General features: G+C 45.2%; 1 protein-coding gene across 1 annotated transcript in view; it reads left to right on the forward strand.

The window, feature by feature from the left end:
• CFDP1 (craniofacial development protein 1) overlaps nucleotides 1-21,813 on the forward strand; it is a 120,660-nt gene that overhangs the window by 92,406 nt on the left and 6,441 nt on the right. The window contains exon 6 of the mRNA XM_038754528.1: nucleotides 15,735-15,893. Coding sequence (XP_038610456.1) covers nucleotides 15,735-15,893 — 159 coding nt within the window. The remainder of the gene's footprint in view (nucleotides 1-15,734; nucleotides 15,894-21,813) is intronic.

Genomic DNA, 21,813 nt, shown 5'->3' on the forward strand with positions numbered 1-21,813 from the left:
CAGAGGGGGATATCCTACCAGATATCCTACCAGAGGTGACCTGTGGACCTGGGAATTTTTGCCATCGGAGCCAGTTGTAAGACTGGGTGGACTGGGATTTGCCCAGGGGTTGTGAAGTGGGAAAATATTATCTGGTGCGGGACCTCCTTTATGTGGTTTTAGATCCAAGCCCAGAAGCAGTCAGTGCTCCACAAGCCTAAACGATCTACCTGGGCCATTGGGTGAGTTGGACCCACCCAACAATGTCTCCCAAATTTAATCTGTGAATCTAAGATGGTGGCACTAGAGCCAGTGGGCCCCTAACCAATCAAGGGTTGGAAACGTTTCTGTTCTGAACATATTTCCATCAATCACTGGTATTTATTGAGCGGTTACTGTGGTCAGAGCACTGTACTAAGCACTTGGGAGAATAGACTACTGAATAATATTTCATTTCTTAGGGGATGGCCACCAGGGCAGTGTAGGAAGATTGCCTGATGATGACCCCGTTTCCCTGTATTGTACCCAAGAGTATGGTTTTCATTTTTCTCTTCAGCCAGTCAACAGGTATTTAGTGAACACTCAGAGGGTGTGCATTCTTCCTCTGGGGATACAAAATGGTGGGAGTCAGGCATAGGCCCTCACAGATGGGCCCGGGAACCATCGGGGTTGATCGGCAATATATACTGAGCGCCTGCTATGTGCAGAGCACTGTACTAGGCCACTGGGAACCTGCAATATAAACAGAAGACGCAGCCCCCACCCTTAAAGAGTATATAATCTCATGAGGAGAGAGGCAGACATAATTATGGTAACTGTATGTGCCAAGCACCCTGTTAAATGCTGGGGAAGATACAAGTTGGATATAGTTCCGTCCCACATGGGGCTCATAGTCTAAGTAGGAAGGAGTAAGATTTAATCCCCATTTTACAGATGAGGTAACTGAGGCACAGAGAAGTTAAGTGGCTTTCCCAAGGTCACACACAGCAGATACGTGGAAAAGCCAGGACTCCCAGTCTTTTTCCGCTCGGTCATGGTGCTTCCCTGCAACGAAGCCGCTTCATCACGAGGGGCTGTGGGGGAGTGAGTGTCCAACTGTTTAAGTGCCATGGAAGTGCTGAAGTGGCAATAAGTGGAAGAAGTAGGGGCAGGGAAATGAGAGAGCCTTCCCAGTGCAGGCTAGCTAGCACTGTAACTCCAAAGAACAGCTTCCACTGCCCAATTCCCATCTCCTGAGCTGCCCCTTGCCTGTCTTAGGGGAGGAAGAGTGGGAATACATGCATGTGTTCTTTGGTTTTCGGTTTGTTTGTTTTTTTTCCCCGGGGCAAATGGCTAGTTTGGAGGGGAGAATTAAAGAGTCCACTTCTTCACTGTCTTCTTTTTCTTCTTCTTTGCTCCAACATACAGCAGGATCAGCTGCCTTCATCTCCGATTTTCTGGCCAGAGCTAAAGCAGCCCTTTCATCCCAGAGAAGGGTTTTGCTTTCCAAGGTTCCCTCCACCCACCCCTTGAGAGAAAGCCAAACCTTGAACCAGTCTAGTCAGGTTACCACCCTTCCTCTTCCTTGCTTCCACACATTTTCCTACTCACTCTGTTGTACTGCACTTACCCACATGCTTAGGACAGTGCTCTGCACACAGTAAATGCTCAATAAGTACCGTCGATGATGAAGATGAAAACGATGATGCCCTCAAGGGAGGCTCGGCTGCTGGGTTCAGGGAAAGGAGAAGCTGAAGGATGCTGCCCTTGGCCTCTGCCCTTCATTTGGTGATAATAATAATAACAATGATAATAATAATAATATGTCCCTGGCACTGTACTAAGTGCTGGGGTGGATACAAGCAAATTGGGTTGAACAGTTCCCATCCCACATGAGGCTCAAAGTCTTAATCTCCATTTTACAACTGAGGCATAAAGAAGTGAAATGATTTGCCCAAGGCCACACAGCAGACAGATGGCAGAGCCGGGATTAGAACCCATGACCTTCTGACTCTGGGTCTGTGCTCTATCCACTGCGGCATGCTGCTTCAGATAACGGGGCTCAACTGCAGTAAGCTCACTGTGGGCAAGGAATGTGTCTGTTATATTGTTACGTTGTACTCTCTTTCTTTAGAAAAGGCCGCCAGGACTCTGGTTATATTGTATTGTTATTTTGTACTCTCCCAAGCGCTTAGTACAGTGCTCTGCACATAGGAAGCGCTCAGTAAAAATGATTGATGGATAACAAGGATCAGAATCATCAGTAAGTGTTGCACTTCTGCCTGTGGGCCAGGACCCAGACTGCCTGTTGCCTTAGGAATTTCCTCTCTTTGTAGTGGTTTGGAAGCGGGCAGTTGCGTGCCTCAGGCACGCACAAAGTCTCATTCCCTTGCTCAGGGTGAGGGGGTGGAAGTGCTTCTCAGTGATCCGTGATGCAGCCAGGGGAGAGATCTTCCACTGAGTAAAGAGCAACTCTGTGGTGGCTGCTCAGATTGGCCATTTGCGGTGTCTACGAAAACCACTTCCTACAGTAAATAGAAAAGAAAATGCCGTTGCTTTCTGCACCAACCCCTGAGGGATATCTATTTCTGTCAAAGACCTAAGCAGCTAAGGGTGTGAGGGGTCTTTTTTTTCCCTGAGTAGATCATGCTCCCCCACTCCTGGTCCTGGACTGCTCTCTAGTCTGTAAGCTCGTTCATTCATTCATTCAATCGTATTTATTGAGCGCTTACTGTGTGCAGAGCACTGTACTAAGCGCTTGGGAAGTACAAGGCAGCAACATATAGAGACGGTCCCTACCCAACAGCACACTCACAGTCTAGAAGGGGGAGGCAGAGAACCAGATGTAGACAGCTCACAGTTTCAATCCCCATTTTACAGATTTAGGCACAGAGATGTGAAGTGACTTGCCCAAGGCCACACAGCAGCCAAGCGGCAGGGCCATTCGTTCGTATTTTCCGAGCGCTTACTGCGTGCAGAGCATTTTACGAAGGGCTTGGGAGAGTACGATATCACCGACGCGCATACCGGGCCTCGGGCCCGTGGGCAGGAAGTTTCTGTTATATTTTACTCTCCCAAGCGCTTAGGACAGTGTTCTGCTGGCAGTCAGTGCTCAATAAATACAATCTGATTGACTGGAATTTCTAAATTGTAAGCTCCTTGTGGGCAGGGAATGAGTCTTCCAACTCTGGTATGCTCAGTGCTCTGCACGCAGTAAGCAGTCAATACAATTGACTGACTGACTGACTGACTCGCAAGCCCTGGGTTCTCTGAGTTGTTCACTGGGATCTGGTTTGGGAAGTGAGGGGATAAGGGTGGGAGTGACTGCCGGTTGAGCCTGGCTCCTGCCTGAGTGTGTTTGTGGCGGGGCTGGGGGTTGTGGCCCTCAAAGGGAGCGGGAAGCGAATGCGTGCAACTGGCAAAGTCTCCCGTGGCTGTTGGCAGCGCCGTGGCCCTGCAGAGGCCCGGAAAACAGCTGCCCTGGCTGCTTAGCCAGCAAGCGATATTGCAGAAGCGCACAGTCAAAGGGACTTGGGTATCCCAGTCTCAGCAAGGCTCAGAAAACTGAAAAATCACTCTGCCAGTAGATTGGCCAGCTGTATTTTTCCGATCGGATAAAGGAGAAGTCTCCTACTGAGGAGTGTGACTTTTTCTGTGCCGTAGGCCAAATGCGGTTCCAGGTAGATGCGGGGATTTCTTCCCAATAGTGGGCTAGCTCTCTGCTAGCTTGCTGGGACCTTAGAAAGGTCGTATCAAGGCCGCAGTGGAAGACGACCTAGAATTTCCTTCAGTCCGCAAAAATTTGGGAACCTCCCATTGGAGTCAGCTCATCCCTTCTTTGCTGCAGCTGCTGTTTGGTGTAAGGAGAATTGAAGCCCCAATCCAAAACTGGTGTTTATTGAGCGTTCTCGGTGGGCAGAGCGCTGTCGGAAGCACTTGGGGGAGAAGAATGCAACGGAGTTAGTAGACACAATCCCTGCCCACAAGGAGCTTATAGTCTGGAGAGAAGTTGGACCATTGCTAGGGGGAAAAAATGCTCTTTCCTTACTTGGTCTCTCTGAGACTGTTGGGAGGGCACACTCTCAGCATGGAGAAAAATGTAGTTGTGGGTTTGGGAAGACCCTGCATTTAATAATGCTTTTAAGCACCCATCTTGGAAACGTTATTGCTTTGTTTACATTGTCGTAAACGATTCCCTTCAGCTGCATTTGTTCACGCTGCTGCTTTGAAAAGTTTTTTGGACTGCTGAGTCTCTCAGCTCGGGCAAGACCTTAGTTCCCCCTTATAAGTTTCCCCTTACAAGTTTCCCACTTGGGACGTCCCTGACTTATGCTTAGAGAAGCAGCGTGGCTTAGTGGAAAGAGCACAGGCATGGGAGTCTGAGATTGTGGGTTCTAATCCCGGCTCCACCGTTTGTCAGCTGTGTGACTTTGGGCAAGTCACTTCACTTTTCTGTGCCTCAGTTACCTCATCTGCAAAATGGGGATTAAGACTGTGAGCCCCATGTGGGACGATCTGATTGCCTTGTATCTGCTCCAGTGCTTAGAACAGTTCTTGGCACATAATAAGCACTTAACAAATACTATTATTATTATTATTATTATCATTCTGGGAATGCCAGTGCCCTCCCAGACCTAGAAGGAGGCATTGTAATGGCAAAAGGCCAGTGGAGCAGAGGGTATCCAGATGACTGAGCTCCTGAGATTCAGTAGTGGAGCAAGGAAGAAACAATCAGTCGGTTATGTTTATTGAGCATTTACTGTGTGCAGAACACACACTAAAGCACTTGGGAGAGTACAGTATAACTATGACAGAGTTGGTGGACATGTTTCTTGCCCACAACGAGCTTACAGTCTACAAGGAGAGAGAGTTCCTGTTATTTTTTTACTGTTGGATGGGCATTTCTTTGCTGCTGATTGATTGTCAATCAGTCAATCTTATTTTTTGAGTGCTTACTGTGTGCAGAGCACTGTACCAAGCACTTGGGAGAGTACAATATAACAATAAACAGACACATACCCTGCTGATCTTATATAATATGTCCACAGACAGGCCAGGCACCTACTCAAAGGCACAAAGGTTTTGCCTCCACTTAACATTTTGGTCTTAGCCCAGAGTGCTTTATGCCAGAGGTGTTCCAAGGACACTGAGACAATCCAACCCAAGACTCATATTCCCATTGCCAGAATTCCATATATACTCGGAGTTTCTCGTTCTCTGAAAAATACAGGTTAATGGGGAGTGGCTGGGTGGGGGGGCTGCTCCTAGGGAGGTATTGAGATTAAAAACCTCAAGCAAAAACAAACAAGCTAAAGTCAGCATCCACAAAAAGACAGAGAGAAATAGTCCCTGATCATCCCTTGAATGATATTTGGTGAACTATATCAGTATTTGCTGAGCCCTGCCATATCCCATAAGATGATGATAAAGAAGCAGTATGGTTTAGTGAAAGAGCACGGGCTTGGGAGTAAGAAGACATGGGTTCTAATCTCACCTCTACCACTTGTCTGCTGTGTGACCTTGGGCGAGCCCTTAACATCTCCGTGCCTCAGTTACCTCATCTGTAAAATGGGGATTAAGACCATGAGCCCTATGTGGGACAACCTGATGACCTTGTATCTACCCCAGCGCTTGGAACAGTGCTTGGCACATACCATTATTATTATTATAATAGTGGAATGAGCTCAGGCCTTGGAGTCAGAGGGCCTGGGTTCTAATTCCTGCTCTGCCAAATGCTTGCTATGTGACCTTAGACAAGTCACTTTTCCCTCACCTGGAAAATGGTGATTCAATACCTGTTCTTCCTCCTCCTTAGACTTTGAGCCCTGTGGGGGATCTGATTATCTGGTATCTACCCCATTGTTTAGTACAGTGCATGGCACTTAGTAAACAGTAAACAATCATCACAATTATTATTGTTATTATTATTATTGTGATAATGAGTAGTGTTCTCTCTGGGTTCCGAGAAGCTCAGTTGTCCCGCTGGGATCTGTGAACTAAAGCAGAGAGCAGTTTCTTCACTGTTTCATGCAGTTGCCCACCCAGCCTGGCCAAGCTCAGCTTAATGATGGAACCCACAAAGGCAAGACTCTGCACTGGAGACAAAATGATGCGCAAAGGAATTTGGAGGGGGGATTCTTTCTAATTGTAGACAACTAGACAAAACTGTTAATGGGAAAAGAAATCTCTCTGAAGTCCACAGGCTTAGATGCCACCAATATCTTTATCACCCTCTAGAGCTGACCATTTTTAAGAGTCTTACTGAAGGCTCAAAGGCTTGGAAGATGAATTAGCAGTCAATTAGCGTAGGGGTCTGTTTCGGGTCATGAGTTCAGTACCTTGTTGAGAGAAAGAATTTGTGAGCACCGAAGTACCTCCCCTTCCAGAGTGGAAACCACGAGGAAGACAACCCCTTATTGGGTGCTCCTGTGACCGAATCTAAGGATCGTGTTATATAGCTTGTCTTTTCACCCTCTTTCTATTTAAGAAACACTCAAGATGGAGTGGGGAGATAAATATGACTGCAAAAGGAGTAATAATTTGTCTTGTGTCCATTAAATGGAATAAATTTGTCTCTTTTCCATGCCATTCACCTAGACGAGGCACATAATGCCGAACCGCTCACTAATTAGACTTTAATGTTCCTCATTTACTCTAGTTTGGCATCAGCTCAGTGGCTCTGAACCTCAACTTGAGTTTCACTTTGAGAGTTGTTATACGGAATGCCGAACACCGAGGGAGAAGGCAGTTTTGATGGTATCCTGCTCTCTGCAAAACCGAGGCATGTTTCATCTGATTAGATCCCTCAGAAACAGCATCGGAATGAACTTTGGAATACCCCGAAGCGTACGTGCTGGAGCTTGCCCAACTGATACTCATCTCACTTTATCACTCATCTCCTCCCTGAAGCATTTCTCCCTGAATTTCGTATATGGGCACCAAAATTACTCAAGCCTAGAGTGCTTCAGCGAGAAAATGCTGAGAAAAAGCCTTGGAGGAGCTGTTAATTACTAGCCAGAAGGAAGCTGGAATGTTCTCAAATGCTGGGCCTTGGGTACAGCTGTTGGAATGAGTTTGGTGCCTGACTTGATTGAGTCAGTGATTTCAACCATTTTCCCAGGAAATTGTTGCCCAAAAACAGAAGGCTTCACAGTGGGCAAGCTCCTTGTGGGCAAGGGACTCTTCTACGGACTCTGTTGTATTGTGCTTTCCCAAGCGCTTCGTCCAGTGTTGTGCAGACAGTAAGCGCTCAATAAATACCACCGATTGATTGTCACTAACCGATCCCTGTTGAATCTCAGCAGACGAGGAAGACCTGGATGGGCACGGAGGCTTGAGGGAACAGATATTCAAAAGGAAAGGAGACAGTAGACCACTAGTGGATAAGAGATGGGATTCATAGACTGGTGTGGCAGAAATGGCCCCACTAACATTTCAGAAGCAGTTTATAACGAGGTAAGGAAGCTGCATTTTGAGAAAGTGAGTTGTCCTAGTGCCTGCAGTTCTTATATTAAGCTCAGTGGAACTTTAGTGCTGAGGAGAGAAGGCTTTTAAAAATAAAATAAAATTATAAAAAGCTTGCTCTCTCCAGCAGGCTTTTAACATTTCATTTAAAAAAACAACAACAAAAAAAATCCAACAACTCTGGAGTTGTCGATTCCCGCCAGCTTTCATTTCACACGAAACTGGCAGCTTTTTCTGTGGCAGTCGAATCAACTTAAATAATTTAATTGATGCTGTTGAAAACTTCTGTGGCTTTGGGTTTTTTTTTTTTATTTTTTAAGATCATTTCAGATTTCCTCCGGTACTACTTTTAGCTTTCTATTTTCTTGAGCTTCCCACCCCGTGGCAGAGGCATGATCATGGTCTATCAAAGGGCAAGAGATTGAAACCATTCCCATACTAAACCATCTGTCACCATTCAGCTCCGTAAAGGAGTCTAATCTGTGGGCTTTCAGTGGAAGTTTTAGTAGGACTTCCATGGGTGGGGCATTTAAGGAGCTCAGTGATTTTTTGTTTTGTTTTGTTTTGCATTCTCGTAGCCGTGAGGAGTTGACCCCGGTTGGAGATGGCCAAGGATTTCCATCTCTAAGGGAATTCTGCACCAGCTGCAGATGGCTAGCCAGTTTGTGTGCCCTTGCATGACTCTAGAGAGCATTTCATGTGTGAGAAACTCAAAATGGTCCAAAGTGTCAGTATAAACATATAAGAGGCCCCGAGGAAATCACTTTGCTCTGCCAGAGAATCTTTGTTCCAAATAATTTGCATTTTAGTGGTCATTTAAGATATGTGACTAATGGTATAGAATTGAGCAAGGCCTGGGATGAACAAGCAGTGAGCAAAATTTCCCACCACGCCTCTGTTTACACATCCATTTCCGACTGGTACTTAACCTTTTACTCTTCCATAAGGAGAAAAACTTTTCAACTCTGTTAGTTTGCCTACTGGGTCTTTTTTTAGTGATATTTGTTAAGCGCTTATTGTGTGCCAGGCACCGTACCTCAGATACAAGGCTGGGATAGGTACAAGCTAATCAGTTTGGACACAGCCCATGTCCCACAGTCTTAATCCCCATTTTACAGATGAGGGAACTGAGGCACAGAGAAGTTAAGTGACTTGCCCAAAGTCACACAGCTGACAGTTGGCGGAGCTGGGATTTGAACCCATGACCTGTATATATGTATATATGTTTGTACATATTTATTACTCTATTTATTTTACTTGTACAGATCTATTCTATTTATTTTATTTTGTTAGTATGTTTGGTTTTGTTCTCTGTCACCCCCTTTTAGACTGTGAGCCCACTGTTGGGTAGGGACTGTCTCTATATGTTGCCAATTTGCACTTCCCAAGCGCTTAGTACAGTGCTCTGCACATAGTAAGCGCTCAATAAATACGATTGATGATGATGATGATGATGACCTCTGACTCCAAAGCCCGTGCTCTTTCCTCTGAGCCATGCTGCTTCTCGTCTATCTATCTACCTATATAGATAGATAGATATATCTTTTGTGTATGTATAGATATAGATAGATCTATATATAGATATACTTACTCCTTACTCCTCCTCCTTACTCATATATATATATTTATATATAGATAGATAGATAGATATAGATATATCTGTCTATATATATACACACAAAAGCCTCAACCCTTCAGAGCTCCACCCTCCATACTCATCCTCACACTCAAAGTGAAAAGTTGGCACTCTGTCACACAGGATTGCTGGAAGGTCAAAGTGAGTTAAGTAATGTGAAAGTGCTTTAGAAGAAGAAAGTGCTCTACAGAATTACTTAATGCCTTTCCTGCGATACCACTGATGTCTCTGAGCTCTCCAATCTATATACTGTCTCTCTGCAGACCAGTAAAGGCTGACCGTTCTCCTGATGCCTAATGCACTCTCAAGGTTTGGTTTCCTCTGATTACACTGTGTAGGCCAGTTCGGGAAAATGATCTGATGTTGGTGCTGAAGGCAAGAACTTCAGCATTTAAGACTCAAGACACTGAGGGGAGTTCCTGAGGAAGGGTCTGGAATCTTCTTTCTTAGCGATTTTTTAGAGTGGGCTAGAAATCTGCCCGGCTTGGATAACGGAAGGGTAGGCGGGCCAGAAGGTCGGGGGAACGACCTGGAATGCCGCCAGTTTACTATTAAAACCATTCCTATAACAAAGGAAGTTGGAAATGTCATAACGAAGGCCATAACAGAGGAGTAGCGTGGTCTGGTGGTTAGAGCACAGGCCCTGGGAGTCGGAAGATCTGGGTACTAATCCCAGTTCCACTACTAGTCTTCTATGTGACCTAGGGCAGGTCATTTCACTTCTATGCTTCAGTTACCTCATCTGTAAAATGGGGATTAAGACTGTGAGCCCCACGTGGGACAGCATGATCACCTTGTATCTCCCCAGCGCTTAAATCAGTGCTTTGCACATAGTAAGCGCCTAACAAATACCATCATTATTATATATATTTATACTCATGCATAGAGAAGCAGCATGGCTTAGTGGAAAGAGCACGGGTTTGGGAGTCAGAGGACGTAGATTCTAATTCCGGCTCCACCACTTGTCACTGTGTGACTTTAGGCAAGCCGTTTGGTAAGCTGGTAAACTTCTCTGTGTCTCAGTTACCTCATATATAAAATAGGGATTAAGACTGTGAGCCTCATTTGGGACAACCTGATTCCTTCGTATCTGGCCCAATGCTTAGAACAATGCTTGGCACATAGTAAGCGATTAACAAATACCATAATTATTATTATTGTTATTACTATATATATAGTGTTTGTTAAGCACTTACTATGTGCCAGGCATTAGTAAGCTAAGCGCTGGGGTAGGTGCAAGCTGATCAGGTTGGGCACCGTCCATGTTCCACACGGGGCTCACAGTCTTAATCCCCATTTTTACAGATGAAGCAACTGAGGCACAGATAAGTTAAGGGACTCGCCCAAAGTGGCATTGTCAGGATTAGAACCCAGGTCCTTCTGACTTCTAGGGCCATGCTCTTTCCACTAGGCTTCTCTGCTTCTCACTAGGCCACAGCTTTGAGGGAACAGGAGAAGAAGCAGCAGAGGGGAAGGGAAGGGAAGAAAAGAGGTAGAAAGAGGTGAGAAGGAGAGAGAATTAGTAGTAGCATTTAGTAGCATTTATTTGGAAAGTACAAATAGAAAAGTTACGTGTTCTCTACCCACAGGGAGTTTACACTCTAATGGAAGAGACAAACTTAAAAATATTTAAAAATAAATTGAGGAGACATAGGTACATCACTGCTAAGGAGGGTGTGTAAATTAAGTTCATAAATTCATAAGATAGATGGGAAGGAAGAAGCAAAATGTACCAAAAGAGCCCTTGCCACTGTGGCATTGCCCCTGCTGGTATGGGGCAAGGGGTAGGGCCTCCGACATCTGATCCTTTTCCAATATTGTAGGAGAGAACCTAATTGTGTTTACCCCCATAGCCCCCATGAAGTACGTGCCTATGCTGGAAGGTAGGGAGAAGCACATATTGAGGGAATTGAGGCCCAGAGATATTGAGTGACTTGCCCAAGGTCAGATCTGTGGCGGAGTGAAGCCTAAGGGCCTGGATCTCTTTCCACTAGACACAGAAAGCAGTACTAGTATAGTTAGTGCCAAAGAGGAGTTTACTATGTTTCATTCCATCAATAGTAGTTATTGAGCACCTATTTTATGCACAGCACTGTGCTAAACGTTTCGGAGAGCACAATAGAATTAATAGGCGTGATCCCTGCCCTCAAAGAGCTTGCACTCTAGCCTTCTCTGGGTATTATTTTTGCCCGGTGAATGTAATGTTAAGGCACAGTGGAATTCTGGTCAGTCAATCATATTTGTTGAGCACTTACTGTGTGCAGAGCACTGTACTAAGCACTTGGAAGAGTACAACACATCAATATAACGAACATATTTCCTGCCCACACCGAGCGTACAGTCTAGAGGGAGAGACAGTCTTTAATAAAAATACATAAAATTACAGATATGTACATAAGCGCCGTGGGGCTGGGAAGGGGGGATGAAGGGTCTAAAAGAAAGAGAAATTTCAAGAATTTCAGTGGAAGCTACCACATCAGTTGGTTAGAGGTCCTGGGGAGGACTAGCTTGGCCCCCACTAAAGGGAAGACACTATCCGATGGAGTCTAGTGATCTCTTCCCTGTACACTTTTCCTAAACACCGTTACAACTGCATTTGCAGCAAGTAACAGCAGCGGGAGAGGAGAGAGCCCAGCAGCCTATATTAACATATTGACAAGATGTTTCCTTTTTTGTTCAACTTAAATTAAAAAAAAAATCATCTGAGTCCTCCCCCCCGGGTGAACATTTTCTCTCGGCAAGATAATTGGGGGAAGGCGACATGCATCTTGGGCGTTCTCTGGGACTCTTTATCCTGTCAGGACTGCCATTCCATTACCATGCCAAATCCTCAGGTGTAGCAACATGAATCCAGAACCTCTCACGATGTTAATTCTCTTTCCCTCTGGACCACGGGAACAGGAAGGATTTTCCTGTGAGAAGAATTGGCAGGGCACTGGGGGAGAGGATTATACCTATGTCAGCTCTCAGGCAAGTTAGAGCCCTCTGAGAAGCAACGTAGTCTAGTGGTTAGAGCGTGGGCTTCGGGGTCAGAAGGATCTGGGTTCTATTCCCAGCTCCACCTGATGTCCGCTGTGTGAATTTGGGCAAGTCATTTAACTTCTCTGTGCCTGTTACCTCATCTGTGAAATGGGGATAAAGACTGTGAGTCCCATATGAGACACGAACCGTGTCCAACCTGATTAGCTTGTATCTATCCCAGCACTTAACAAATGCCACTTTAAAAAAAAAGAATCGAACAGGAGACACCAGTGGCTGTGCAGCACCCGGGGCCCAGAATAAGGAGAGGGAAGTGAAGCCACGGGACACAGAAACCTTCGGTGAACCGCTGCTCCTTATGTCAACAGCAGTTTGTGTAAGGAAGCAGCTTGCAAATGTGGTCAGTCAGATCCAAGCTGAGAGTCTTCTGCCCAAAGCGCTCAACATTGATTTAGCTTTCGGTTATTTTACTTTGGAGGCTAGCAAATGAGAGAAGCATCAAGCATGTCAATTATCCAGTACTGATGGATCTGGAAGCTTCCCTAATAGCCCTGGTGAAGTTTGCCAGGGCTTGTGGCAGAGGAGGGCAGAGGAGAGTCATCATTCTTCTTGCCCTTTGACCCCATTACTGTCTCTGCAGTGAAATTGTTTTCTCCTGGGTGTTTCGGTGTGAGTTGATGAAAAGAAGATTCCTCAGCAGCAGAGTGTTGAAGTCACTGTCAATCGGCAGTCTCTTTTCTGAGGAACAGATGGGGCATTTGGGGGTCACCTCTCCCTGTGGAATAGCTCAACAGCACCATTGAGAGTGTCTGTCTAGCCACAGGTCAGTCGAGATGATCTAGAGCAATTTTTCTTCTTGGCCTGTTCTGAGTGAAGAAATTAGGTAATGCTCGAAGGTATCATCCCCACAGCACTTACATACATATCCATAATTTATTTATATTAAGTTCTGTCTCCCCCTCTAGACTGTAAGCTCACTGTGGGCAGGGATCCTGTTACCAACTCTCCCAAGTGCTTAGGGCAGAGTGATCTGCACACAGTAAGTGCCCAGTAAATATGATTGATTGATTGAGCAGGCAGCAAGGGAAGTTTGGAGCCCTCCTAGTAAGGCAGTTGTGACTCCCTCGACAATCTCACCACCAGAGGTTTTTCCCAGCTTTCCCCCTTGTTCTGGAGCCTTCTGCTTTCTTTTCTGATTTCCCTAAGGGGTATGCTCAAAACAAAGGTTCTTTTTCTCCTTTGGCGTGTCCCCAAGTGTCTACAACAGTGCACCCAGGAGATGCTCGATCAATTTGGCTTATATAATGAGCATCTTTTGAGTATCTCTCGAAATTGTGAGCACAGTATGTGTGTGGCTTGGGCTGCTTTTCCTCTGTATATGTGGCTTAATCAGTGAGTTAGTCATTGGTATTTATTACTGTTCCAAGTGCTTGGGAGAGTACAATATAACAGTTAGTAGACAGGTTCTGTGCCCTTCAGAAAGGCATCTCTTTCCTCAGACAGGAAAGGTGCCTCTTTTCTCTAGAGCATCTTTATATCTTTAATTAATTGATTAATTTATTTATATTAGTGTCTGTCTCCCCTTCTAGACTGTGAGCTCAGAATGTGTCCATTTGTTGTTGTATTGTACTCTCCCAAGTGCTTAGTCCAGTGCTTTGCACCCAGTAAGCACTCAATAAATACGATTGAATGTATGAATGATTGAAGTGTCTCTCTGTTTTAATCAGTGGTAGTTATCAAGCACTTACTGTGTACAGAACACTATTCTAAATGCTTAGGAAAGTACAATACAGTTGGGTGCGTAGATGTAATCCCTGCCCACAAGGAGCTTACAGTCTACAGGGGGAGACAGCCTTTAAAATCTATTATAGGTAAGGGAAGTCTTTCCTTTCTACCCCCATCCCTCCTCCTCTCCATGCTTCTCCTCCACCTTGCTCATTAGAGTTTGAAAGTTGGCGAAAGTCTGTCTTGGAGCTCTTGCAGAGAGCACTGATAATGGAGACCCTCATAATAAGAAGATCCGCACATCCTCATCATTATGGTACTTAAGTGCTTACTATGTGCTAATGGCTGCTGTACTAAGAGCTGGGGTAGATACATGATCATCTTGTTGGATTTAGCCCTTGTCCCACGTGGGGCTCACAGTATAAATAGGACTTATCCTGACTCTCTTTAGGAATGCCATCTCCATGGTGTCTCACTGCACTAGGAGTTCCTAACTTTTTTCTAGGGAAACCAGGAGCTGAAAGGGCAAGTAGTTATAAAAGGACAATAACACAAGAATCTGGGGAGGGAAACCTCCCTCGAAAGCTGAAAGTACTGTAGATTAGCATCTCCAGAGCCGTTCAAGAGCCCTTTAACTTGTATTCAGTTTTCTGGTGCTAGTGCTGGAACTCATTTCTGGGCTGGAATGGAGCTGGTGAAGACAAATAAATGATGCAGAATTCTGTCCCTGGGGCAGGCCTGTCCAGAGGATTTTGAGGCAAGAGTGGTGGCCTGAGCTACATGTGTGGCAGTCTCGCTCACTGACCTAAAGGGACACGTGTGTTTCAGTGGTTCGGGAATTCATCGGTATACCATTCATTGTTCCTAATACCCTTCTGTGGAAGAAGAGGATTCCTTTTCCTCCTTGAATCAGTGAAACTCATGTATCTTTCCTTGTGTTTTGCACAACCCAACAACATGGCTTCGGCCTCCTGTAGAGGTTGCAACGGGATTTGCACTGCTGGGCGATGTCCCACAGTCCCTCGTTTAACTCCTTGCTAATGAACTAACTGCTCCACATTTTTCATGTAGCCTTTTTTTTTTTTGTGACACTGAATAATGTTTTACCTGCCAAGACCTGAGTTCAGGCATCTGGTGTTTCTCCTCCAGCAAATGATAGCATCACTAGCACGTAAAATCCAGGCTGAACAGCCCCCACTTTCGAAGATAGGAATGTTCTCCACCTACAGGGAAAGCCCAGTTCACATTCCTTTCACAAGTTAAGGGCGAAACTATTTTCCAGATCCTTGGAAAATACATTGCAAGAGGGCGGTAATGTTTGATTATTCATTGGGGATCTTCCCTGATGTGTTTTTCATAGCTCTTCCTGGCACCTTTAAGACTGTGGAGATTGGTTCTGATACAAGCTCAGGCCTGGTTCAGTCAATCATTGGTATTTATTGAATGCTTGCTGTATGTAAAGCACTGTGCGAAGCACTTGGGGGAGTGTATGGACTTGGTCCTGACCTCACGGAGCTTATGTTCTGGTTGTCCAGCAGCATTGCATGAAGTGTTTGGGTTTTAAGGAAACATGGTTTCCTTTCCATGGCTTAAACGAGCTGGTCGCCAGTGTAAAATAAGGACATGATTGGACTTCTCCCCTTTAAAAGCGTAAACCCCTTGTGGGCAGGGAACATGCCACTTCTTCGTTCGATACTCCCAAGGCTCTCTCTGCAGTGCATAGCCCTCAAAGGACCCTCAAGAAATGCTATTATGACTAATTTCTAATTTGTGACTTCTGTCTTTTCCAAAGTTGGCAGTTCCCTGAATGTGATTCAGGGAATCCCATAAAAATATAACTTTTTTTCTGTAGCATAAGGTGCCAGTAAAATATTATTCAATTTATTTTTTTCCCGTGTTCCAAGATTTTAGTGGCTTTGGAGATCCTGGGATAATAACTAATGGGTGCTTGCTTTGTTTGGTGTCTCTGCAGGGTGAAGAAGCCAGGTGGTATGAGCAGTCTTTTAGGAAAAATTGGAGCCAGGAAGCAGAAGATGAGCACCCTGGAAAAATCCAAATTGGACTGGGAAACCTTTAAGGAGGAGGAAGGGATTGGCGAGGAACTGGCCATCCATAACCGAGGGAAGGAAGGGTAAGAGATGCATGCATGTTACCTTCCTTTCACCTTCCAGAGAAAATTGTTTTCATGGTAATAGGGGAGAGGGGTTTGCATAAGTAAGCAATTTGTTGGGAGTCAGCGTCCCTCTTTCAGAAGCACCTCAAATCTCTCAGGCCACTGGAGTGCCACTTATTTTACCCGAGTTGAAATTTACCAAGAGGTAAAATTTCTGTAAAATGGACATTGAGCCCTTAAAAGTCAAACTGATTCACCTGGTGGGATCTGGCCCCAGTGTTAGACTTGGGCAGAGAAAGGAATGCACCCTTCTGTCCACTTTACAGGGTCTCCAACCACACCACAGGTTCCCATCTTATGAAAACAGAAAAGACACTTTGTGACTTGAGGAAATCCAGAGCGGTCAGCCGGACCAGGCAGTCATTGCCTGGGTGAATGATGTCACCAGCTAGGGTTGGGGATCAAGGGTTAAGGCAGGGGGCTCGGATGACTTGGAAAAAAAACTCCAGGGGATAAGAAGGACAGGATGGAGTTCGTCAGGGCAGGACCACCGTGACAAGACTTACCGCCCTCCCCCATCCTCAGGGCCGTTCCGCGTCTTCAGCCCCCAGATTTCCTTATCATCCCATCAAGCTGGCACCGCTTTCGACTTCCTGCTCTCCTTCCTTCCATTCAGTAATCTGCAGGCACACAGATGCTGTCAGTGTGTGCCGGGTACTCTATTACAGCCCTGAGTATTGAGCGTGAGTGTCGAACAATATTCACTCTGACGAAGGTAATAGAGGCCTCGTAAAAGTAAGGAACAGTGCTAGGGATAAAGGAGAGTTAATAAAATATAGGCCTGCAAAGGGGAAAGGAGATTAGAAGGGACATCCTTGTCGGTGATACTTCTCCAGGCAATGGAAAACAACCTAACTAGGTTAGTGAACAACTAATGAAAGGTAACTTTTATGCTGTTATTTTGCTCCTCCGTCCTAAAATAACCTCACAGCCCCATGGTGCAGATAAGATTTTCTGTTTCAGAAGCAGGTTTTATTACCTCTGGATTACTGTTGTGCCACTTTCACTTGCATTTGGTGGATCTTTAGCTCATTTTCTTTGTTCTACCCAAGCCAACATTTCAGCTGAACCTCGATCTTGCTTCTCCAGCCTCAGTCCCTTCACTCACATAGTTTATTTATTTATTTATTTATTTTGCTTGTGCATACCTATTCTATTTATTTTATTTTGTTAGTATGTTTGGTTTTGTTCTCTGCCTCCCCCTTTTAGACTGTGAGCCCACTGTTGGGTAGGGACTGTCTCTAGATGTTGCCAACTTGTACTTCCCAAGCGCTTAGTACAGTGCTCTGCACACAGTAAGCTCTCAATAAATACGATTGATTAATTGATTGATAGTTCAAGCAGTGGGAATTCCCTTCCCCACCTTTAAAGCCCTCCTAAAATCTCACCTCTCCCAACAAGGCTACCCTGAATAATTCCCCAAACCTGAATTCTATTAACCCGCCAGCCACTTTTAGTGCTTACATATTTATTTCTTTTTCTCCCCTCTCTCAGTGTTTGTGTACATTTGTGTATGATGGATTGAATAGATATTTATTCTGATGACCCAATTTGTAAATACTTTTCTTTCTGCTTTCCCCATTAACATGTAAGCTGCTTGTGAGCAGGAAACATGGCTCATATTTTTGTTTTACTTCTCTGAGCTTTTAGTGCAGTGCATTGCATCTTTACTCCTCCTTCTCCGTTTCTTCCTAGGCCTTTCCCAAGGGGATAGAAGTAATACTGGAACAAAGAAGGGGCTGCAGGCTCAATTTGCTGCCTAAGCAGACTGACATTAGTAGAAAAAGGCATAGAAAAGAAAATCCGAGCTTAACCAGTCAGCCCTATCGATTGGTCTGTCTGTCCGTTAGGTGATAACATGAGGGTTTTCTCTGCCTAAGATACGTAGTTAGATTTTCCTTCTGGAAATAGTCCAAAGGCTGTGGAAAATTATAGTTTAGAAGCCCTGGGGTTTGCTCTTCCACTAGTCTCTTTGAGAAGAAATGAGAGACATTGTGCCATGACGTTTGGGAGGGCAAATAATCCTGGTTTTATTCCCGGTACTTTCTTCTGTGTCCCCACCCCCACCCCCCATCCATAGAAAAGGGTGCTACTCCCCTATCTCACAAAAGACTTCAGGGGCTAATCAGGAAAATATTTGACAGAAGCTTTAAAACTAAAAAGTGTTCCCCAAATTACCTATTTCCATACCTGCATTTTGCAGTTTGTGAGTTTACATTTTAATCGTGTTTCCAAGCTAGCTAACATTTATGTATTAAACCGGATTGCCAAAAGTTAAGAAGCCACTTTAGGCAACAAATTTGGGTATTTGTTTTGTTTATTCTAAGACCAGGAATACAAATATGACCTATTGGGCAAACCACAGGGCTATCAAGTCCAGTAATCAATGCGTCTCCAAATGGCCAGTGGTACAGGCCAGTGTCTTTGCTATCCAGCCATATGGCTCAGAAGATATTCTTCAAACAACTAACTTTTCTCTAGAATAACGTAATATGAAGCTCTCATCCATGAGTTTATCTCATCCCTCCTTGACCCTAGCAATACATTTGGTTTGTCTTGAAGCTTCAGTGAAGATTTCATAATCCCAAGCACACATTCTTCACAAAAGTTTGTAAAGATTTGGCAAGATTTTTGCAAAAATTGCCTTGCCCTTGATCCTGAGAACTCACTTCATGATGTTTAATGCTGTACCTGTGAATGCTGCCTATGATTTGAACTTTAGTTGGAGACATAGCCTTCAGGATGGATAATCAATCAGTTTGTACTTACTGAGTGCTTACTGTATGCTGAGCACAGCACTAAGCACTTGAGAGAGTACAAAATTACAAAATTGTGTTCACTGTCCACAATGAGCTTGCAGTTTAGATGGGAAACGGATGTTAATATAAATAAATTACAGATATGGGCATAAATGCTCTGGGGCTGAGGGAGGGTGAATAAAGGACGTAAATCCAAGTGCAAGTCTGAGAAGAAGACATGAGGGCTTGCCTGGGGATGGCCTCTTGGATTTGCTTTTAATAAGGTTTTGAAGGTGGATAGATTGATCGTCAGTTGGACATGAAGAGGAAGGATGTTCCATGTCAGAGGCAGGACATGGGTGAAAGGTCAGTGACGAGATGGATGAGATCTGGGTGCAGTGAGTAGGTTAGTATTGTCTTGTCTCATGCTGTCGAGTCGTCTCCAACCCATAGCGACACCACGGATGCATCTCTCCCAGAACGCCCCACCTGCAATCGTTCTGGTAGTGGATCCAAAGAGTTTTCTTGGTAAAAATCTGGAAGTGGTTTACCATTGCACGGTAAACTTCAGTCTCCGCCCTCGACTCTGTCCCATGCTGCTGCTGCCCAGCGCAGGTTAGCATTAAAGGAGCGAGATATGCAAGCTGGGTTTTAGTAGGAAAGCAGCAAGGTAAGGTAGGGGGCAAGGTGATTGAGGGTTTTAAAGCTGATGGTAAGGAGTTTGTGTTGTGGATAAGTGGAGATAAGTTGGCAGTAGAGGAGCCTAAAGCCCTCTCTCTGTTGAATCTGCCCCCACCCCAGGAATGACACAGTTCAAGAAGCAACTATCTTAATGCACTTTTTCTGAATTCAGTCGGGCAAGCATGCATCTCCCTCTGGGTCAAAGGATTAAGTGGTTTGTTAGCCAGCTAAAGGGCTCTTTTAAGCAGATTGGCCACTGTAGTCCAAGAAGCCATCTTCCTCAGCTGGGCCTTTGGTCTCTCTGGATTTGGGTTGAATTAGAGCCAGTTCCCTGAAGATGAGAAAGCCACCTTCTGGATCCTTAGCTGGATCCTCAACTCAGCCCAGTGATGAGGGTCAAATGGGCACTGGAACCAAGTGTGATGTCCTTCACAGCATCTCATGAAATCCATTTCTAAGAGTGACTCTGTGAGCCCCACTTGTTATACTGTACTCTTCCAAGTTCTTGGTACAGTACTCTGCACACAGCAAGTGCTCAGTAAATACAGTTGACTGACTGATTGTGTTGTTACCCTAGGAAGACTTGCAAGCTTGTCAGAAAGCACTTCCGTCCTCTCCCTCCAGACACCGAGTCCCTTGAGAATTCAGTCCTCAAGAGCAAATTTTTTTCCAACAGTGCTAATGTAGTTGCTGAAGAAGGTGTGTGGAGTGGGGCATGAGGAGAAGAATCAGTGCGTGGGAAAGATGAGAAAGTCAAGTTGACACATGAAGATCTTTCACAAGCCGGAGCGATCTCGGTTGTTGCAGCCCAATCAAATTGAAGGTCATGTTGCTCATTGACTAACATGTAGGTGCATTTGTCATTCATCGAGAGGAAAGGAGAGGAGAGGAAAGCACAGGATTGTGGAAATGTTTATTTTCTCCGAAGCTTCCGTGAGGGGTATGTGAAACCCAAGGAGCTCACTTTTGAGTGAGAGACCACCAACTGGAGATAACAAAGGGGGAAAAGTATGGAGAAGAAACAGAATTAAACATAGTCTACTCAGCCCTGCAGTTGTGCATGCCTAATGAATGAAGTTGGCATTGTCAAACAGTTGACGTATCTCATCCTCTGACAAGAAGATCAAATAAAACAAAAGGAGCTGTCAGAAGTTCCAGTGGGGATGACACCTTTTTTTTTGGCATCTCCTAAATATCTGTCAGAAGCCTTTGTTGGCAATTCGAAGGGCAAAAATTTACGCTCCTTATTCTGAAAAAACATAATAGGGCTATTAAAGATGCTTTCTTCTGGGTCAGGAGTGTTACCTGCTGCCTCACTAGTGTTTATCTCCTTTTCATACCTTTCTTGGAGGCAGTTGTCAGCATTAAGTCACTGCGTGGTGCAGGGTTGAAATGAAGTCTGGCTCTGCCTCGAGGAGAAAGTAATAACTCAGGCACTGATATCCCAGGTTGTTTGCATCTTTGGGCAGGTTTTCCACTTTGTCCTTTTCCACTCTCTTCCCAGTCGAGTAGTCCACATGGCCCGTCCTGCCCATGTTTCAGGTTCTGCAACCCAAGACAAAGGTCTTTGAATCTGTCAGAGGACCTGTTTGACACTCTGGCTCCTTGCAAGGGGGCTCTTTTTCTACTGTCAGGCTGATTGGTTCTGCCCTGTTTAGGGTGGGTTTCTAGAGAACAGGCCCTGAAGCATCCTAGGAAATCAATCAATCAATCAATCATATTTATTGAGCGCTTACTGTGTGCAGAGCACTGTACTAAGGTCTTGGGAAGTACAAGTTGTCAACATAGAGACAGTCCCTGCCCAACAATGGGCTCACAGTCTAAAAGGGGGCCTTCCCCGCTCCTGCAGTTCCCCTCTTTCTCCCCTGTTGTCCCAGATCTCAGGAAATCTGGCCCATTGTGTTCCTTGAGGAGCCGCATGTGGGTTAGGAGAGCAAAACGACGTCAGGCCCTGGAGGGTCTGCCCTGGTTTGAAAAGGAGACGAAGGTGGTGGAGTGAGAGAAACCGTTGTAAGTTTTTCCATGCTGTTGAAATTCTTCATTACCTTCAGCCTAGATGAGCTGCTGCCTCCCAATTGGGCCTCAGTATGTAGGGCAGGGTCAGGAGGAGGGAAGAGACTGTTTTACCAGAGGGCATCCTCGGATCCTCAACATCCCTACCGACACAGCATTCTCACACTCATGCCCCGAATGGAGCCAGCACAGGGCGGAGAAGCACCAGGCTAGAAAATGAGATAAATCAAACCCTGCTGTCTGGGTTCCGATCCCGGCTCCTCCCCTAGTCTGCTGGGTGACCTTGGGTATGTCATTTCACTTCTCTGGGCCTAATTTACCTCGTATGTAAAATGGGGATTAAGACCATGAGCCCCCTGTGGGGCATGGACTGTGTCCGATTAGCTTGTATCTACCCCAGCGCTTAGTTCAGTGCCTGGCACATAGTAAGTGCTTAACAAATACCA

Source organism: Tachyglossus aculeatus, chromosome 11, assembly GCF_015852505.1.
Source record: "Tachyglossus aculeatus isolate mTacAcu1 chromosome 11, mTacAcu1.pri, whole genome shotgun sequence".
In the NCBI taxonomy this organism is placed as follows: Eukaryota; Metazoa; Chordata; class Mammalia; order Monotremata; family Tachyglossidae; genus Tachyglossus; species Tachyglossus aculeatus.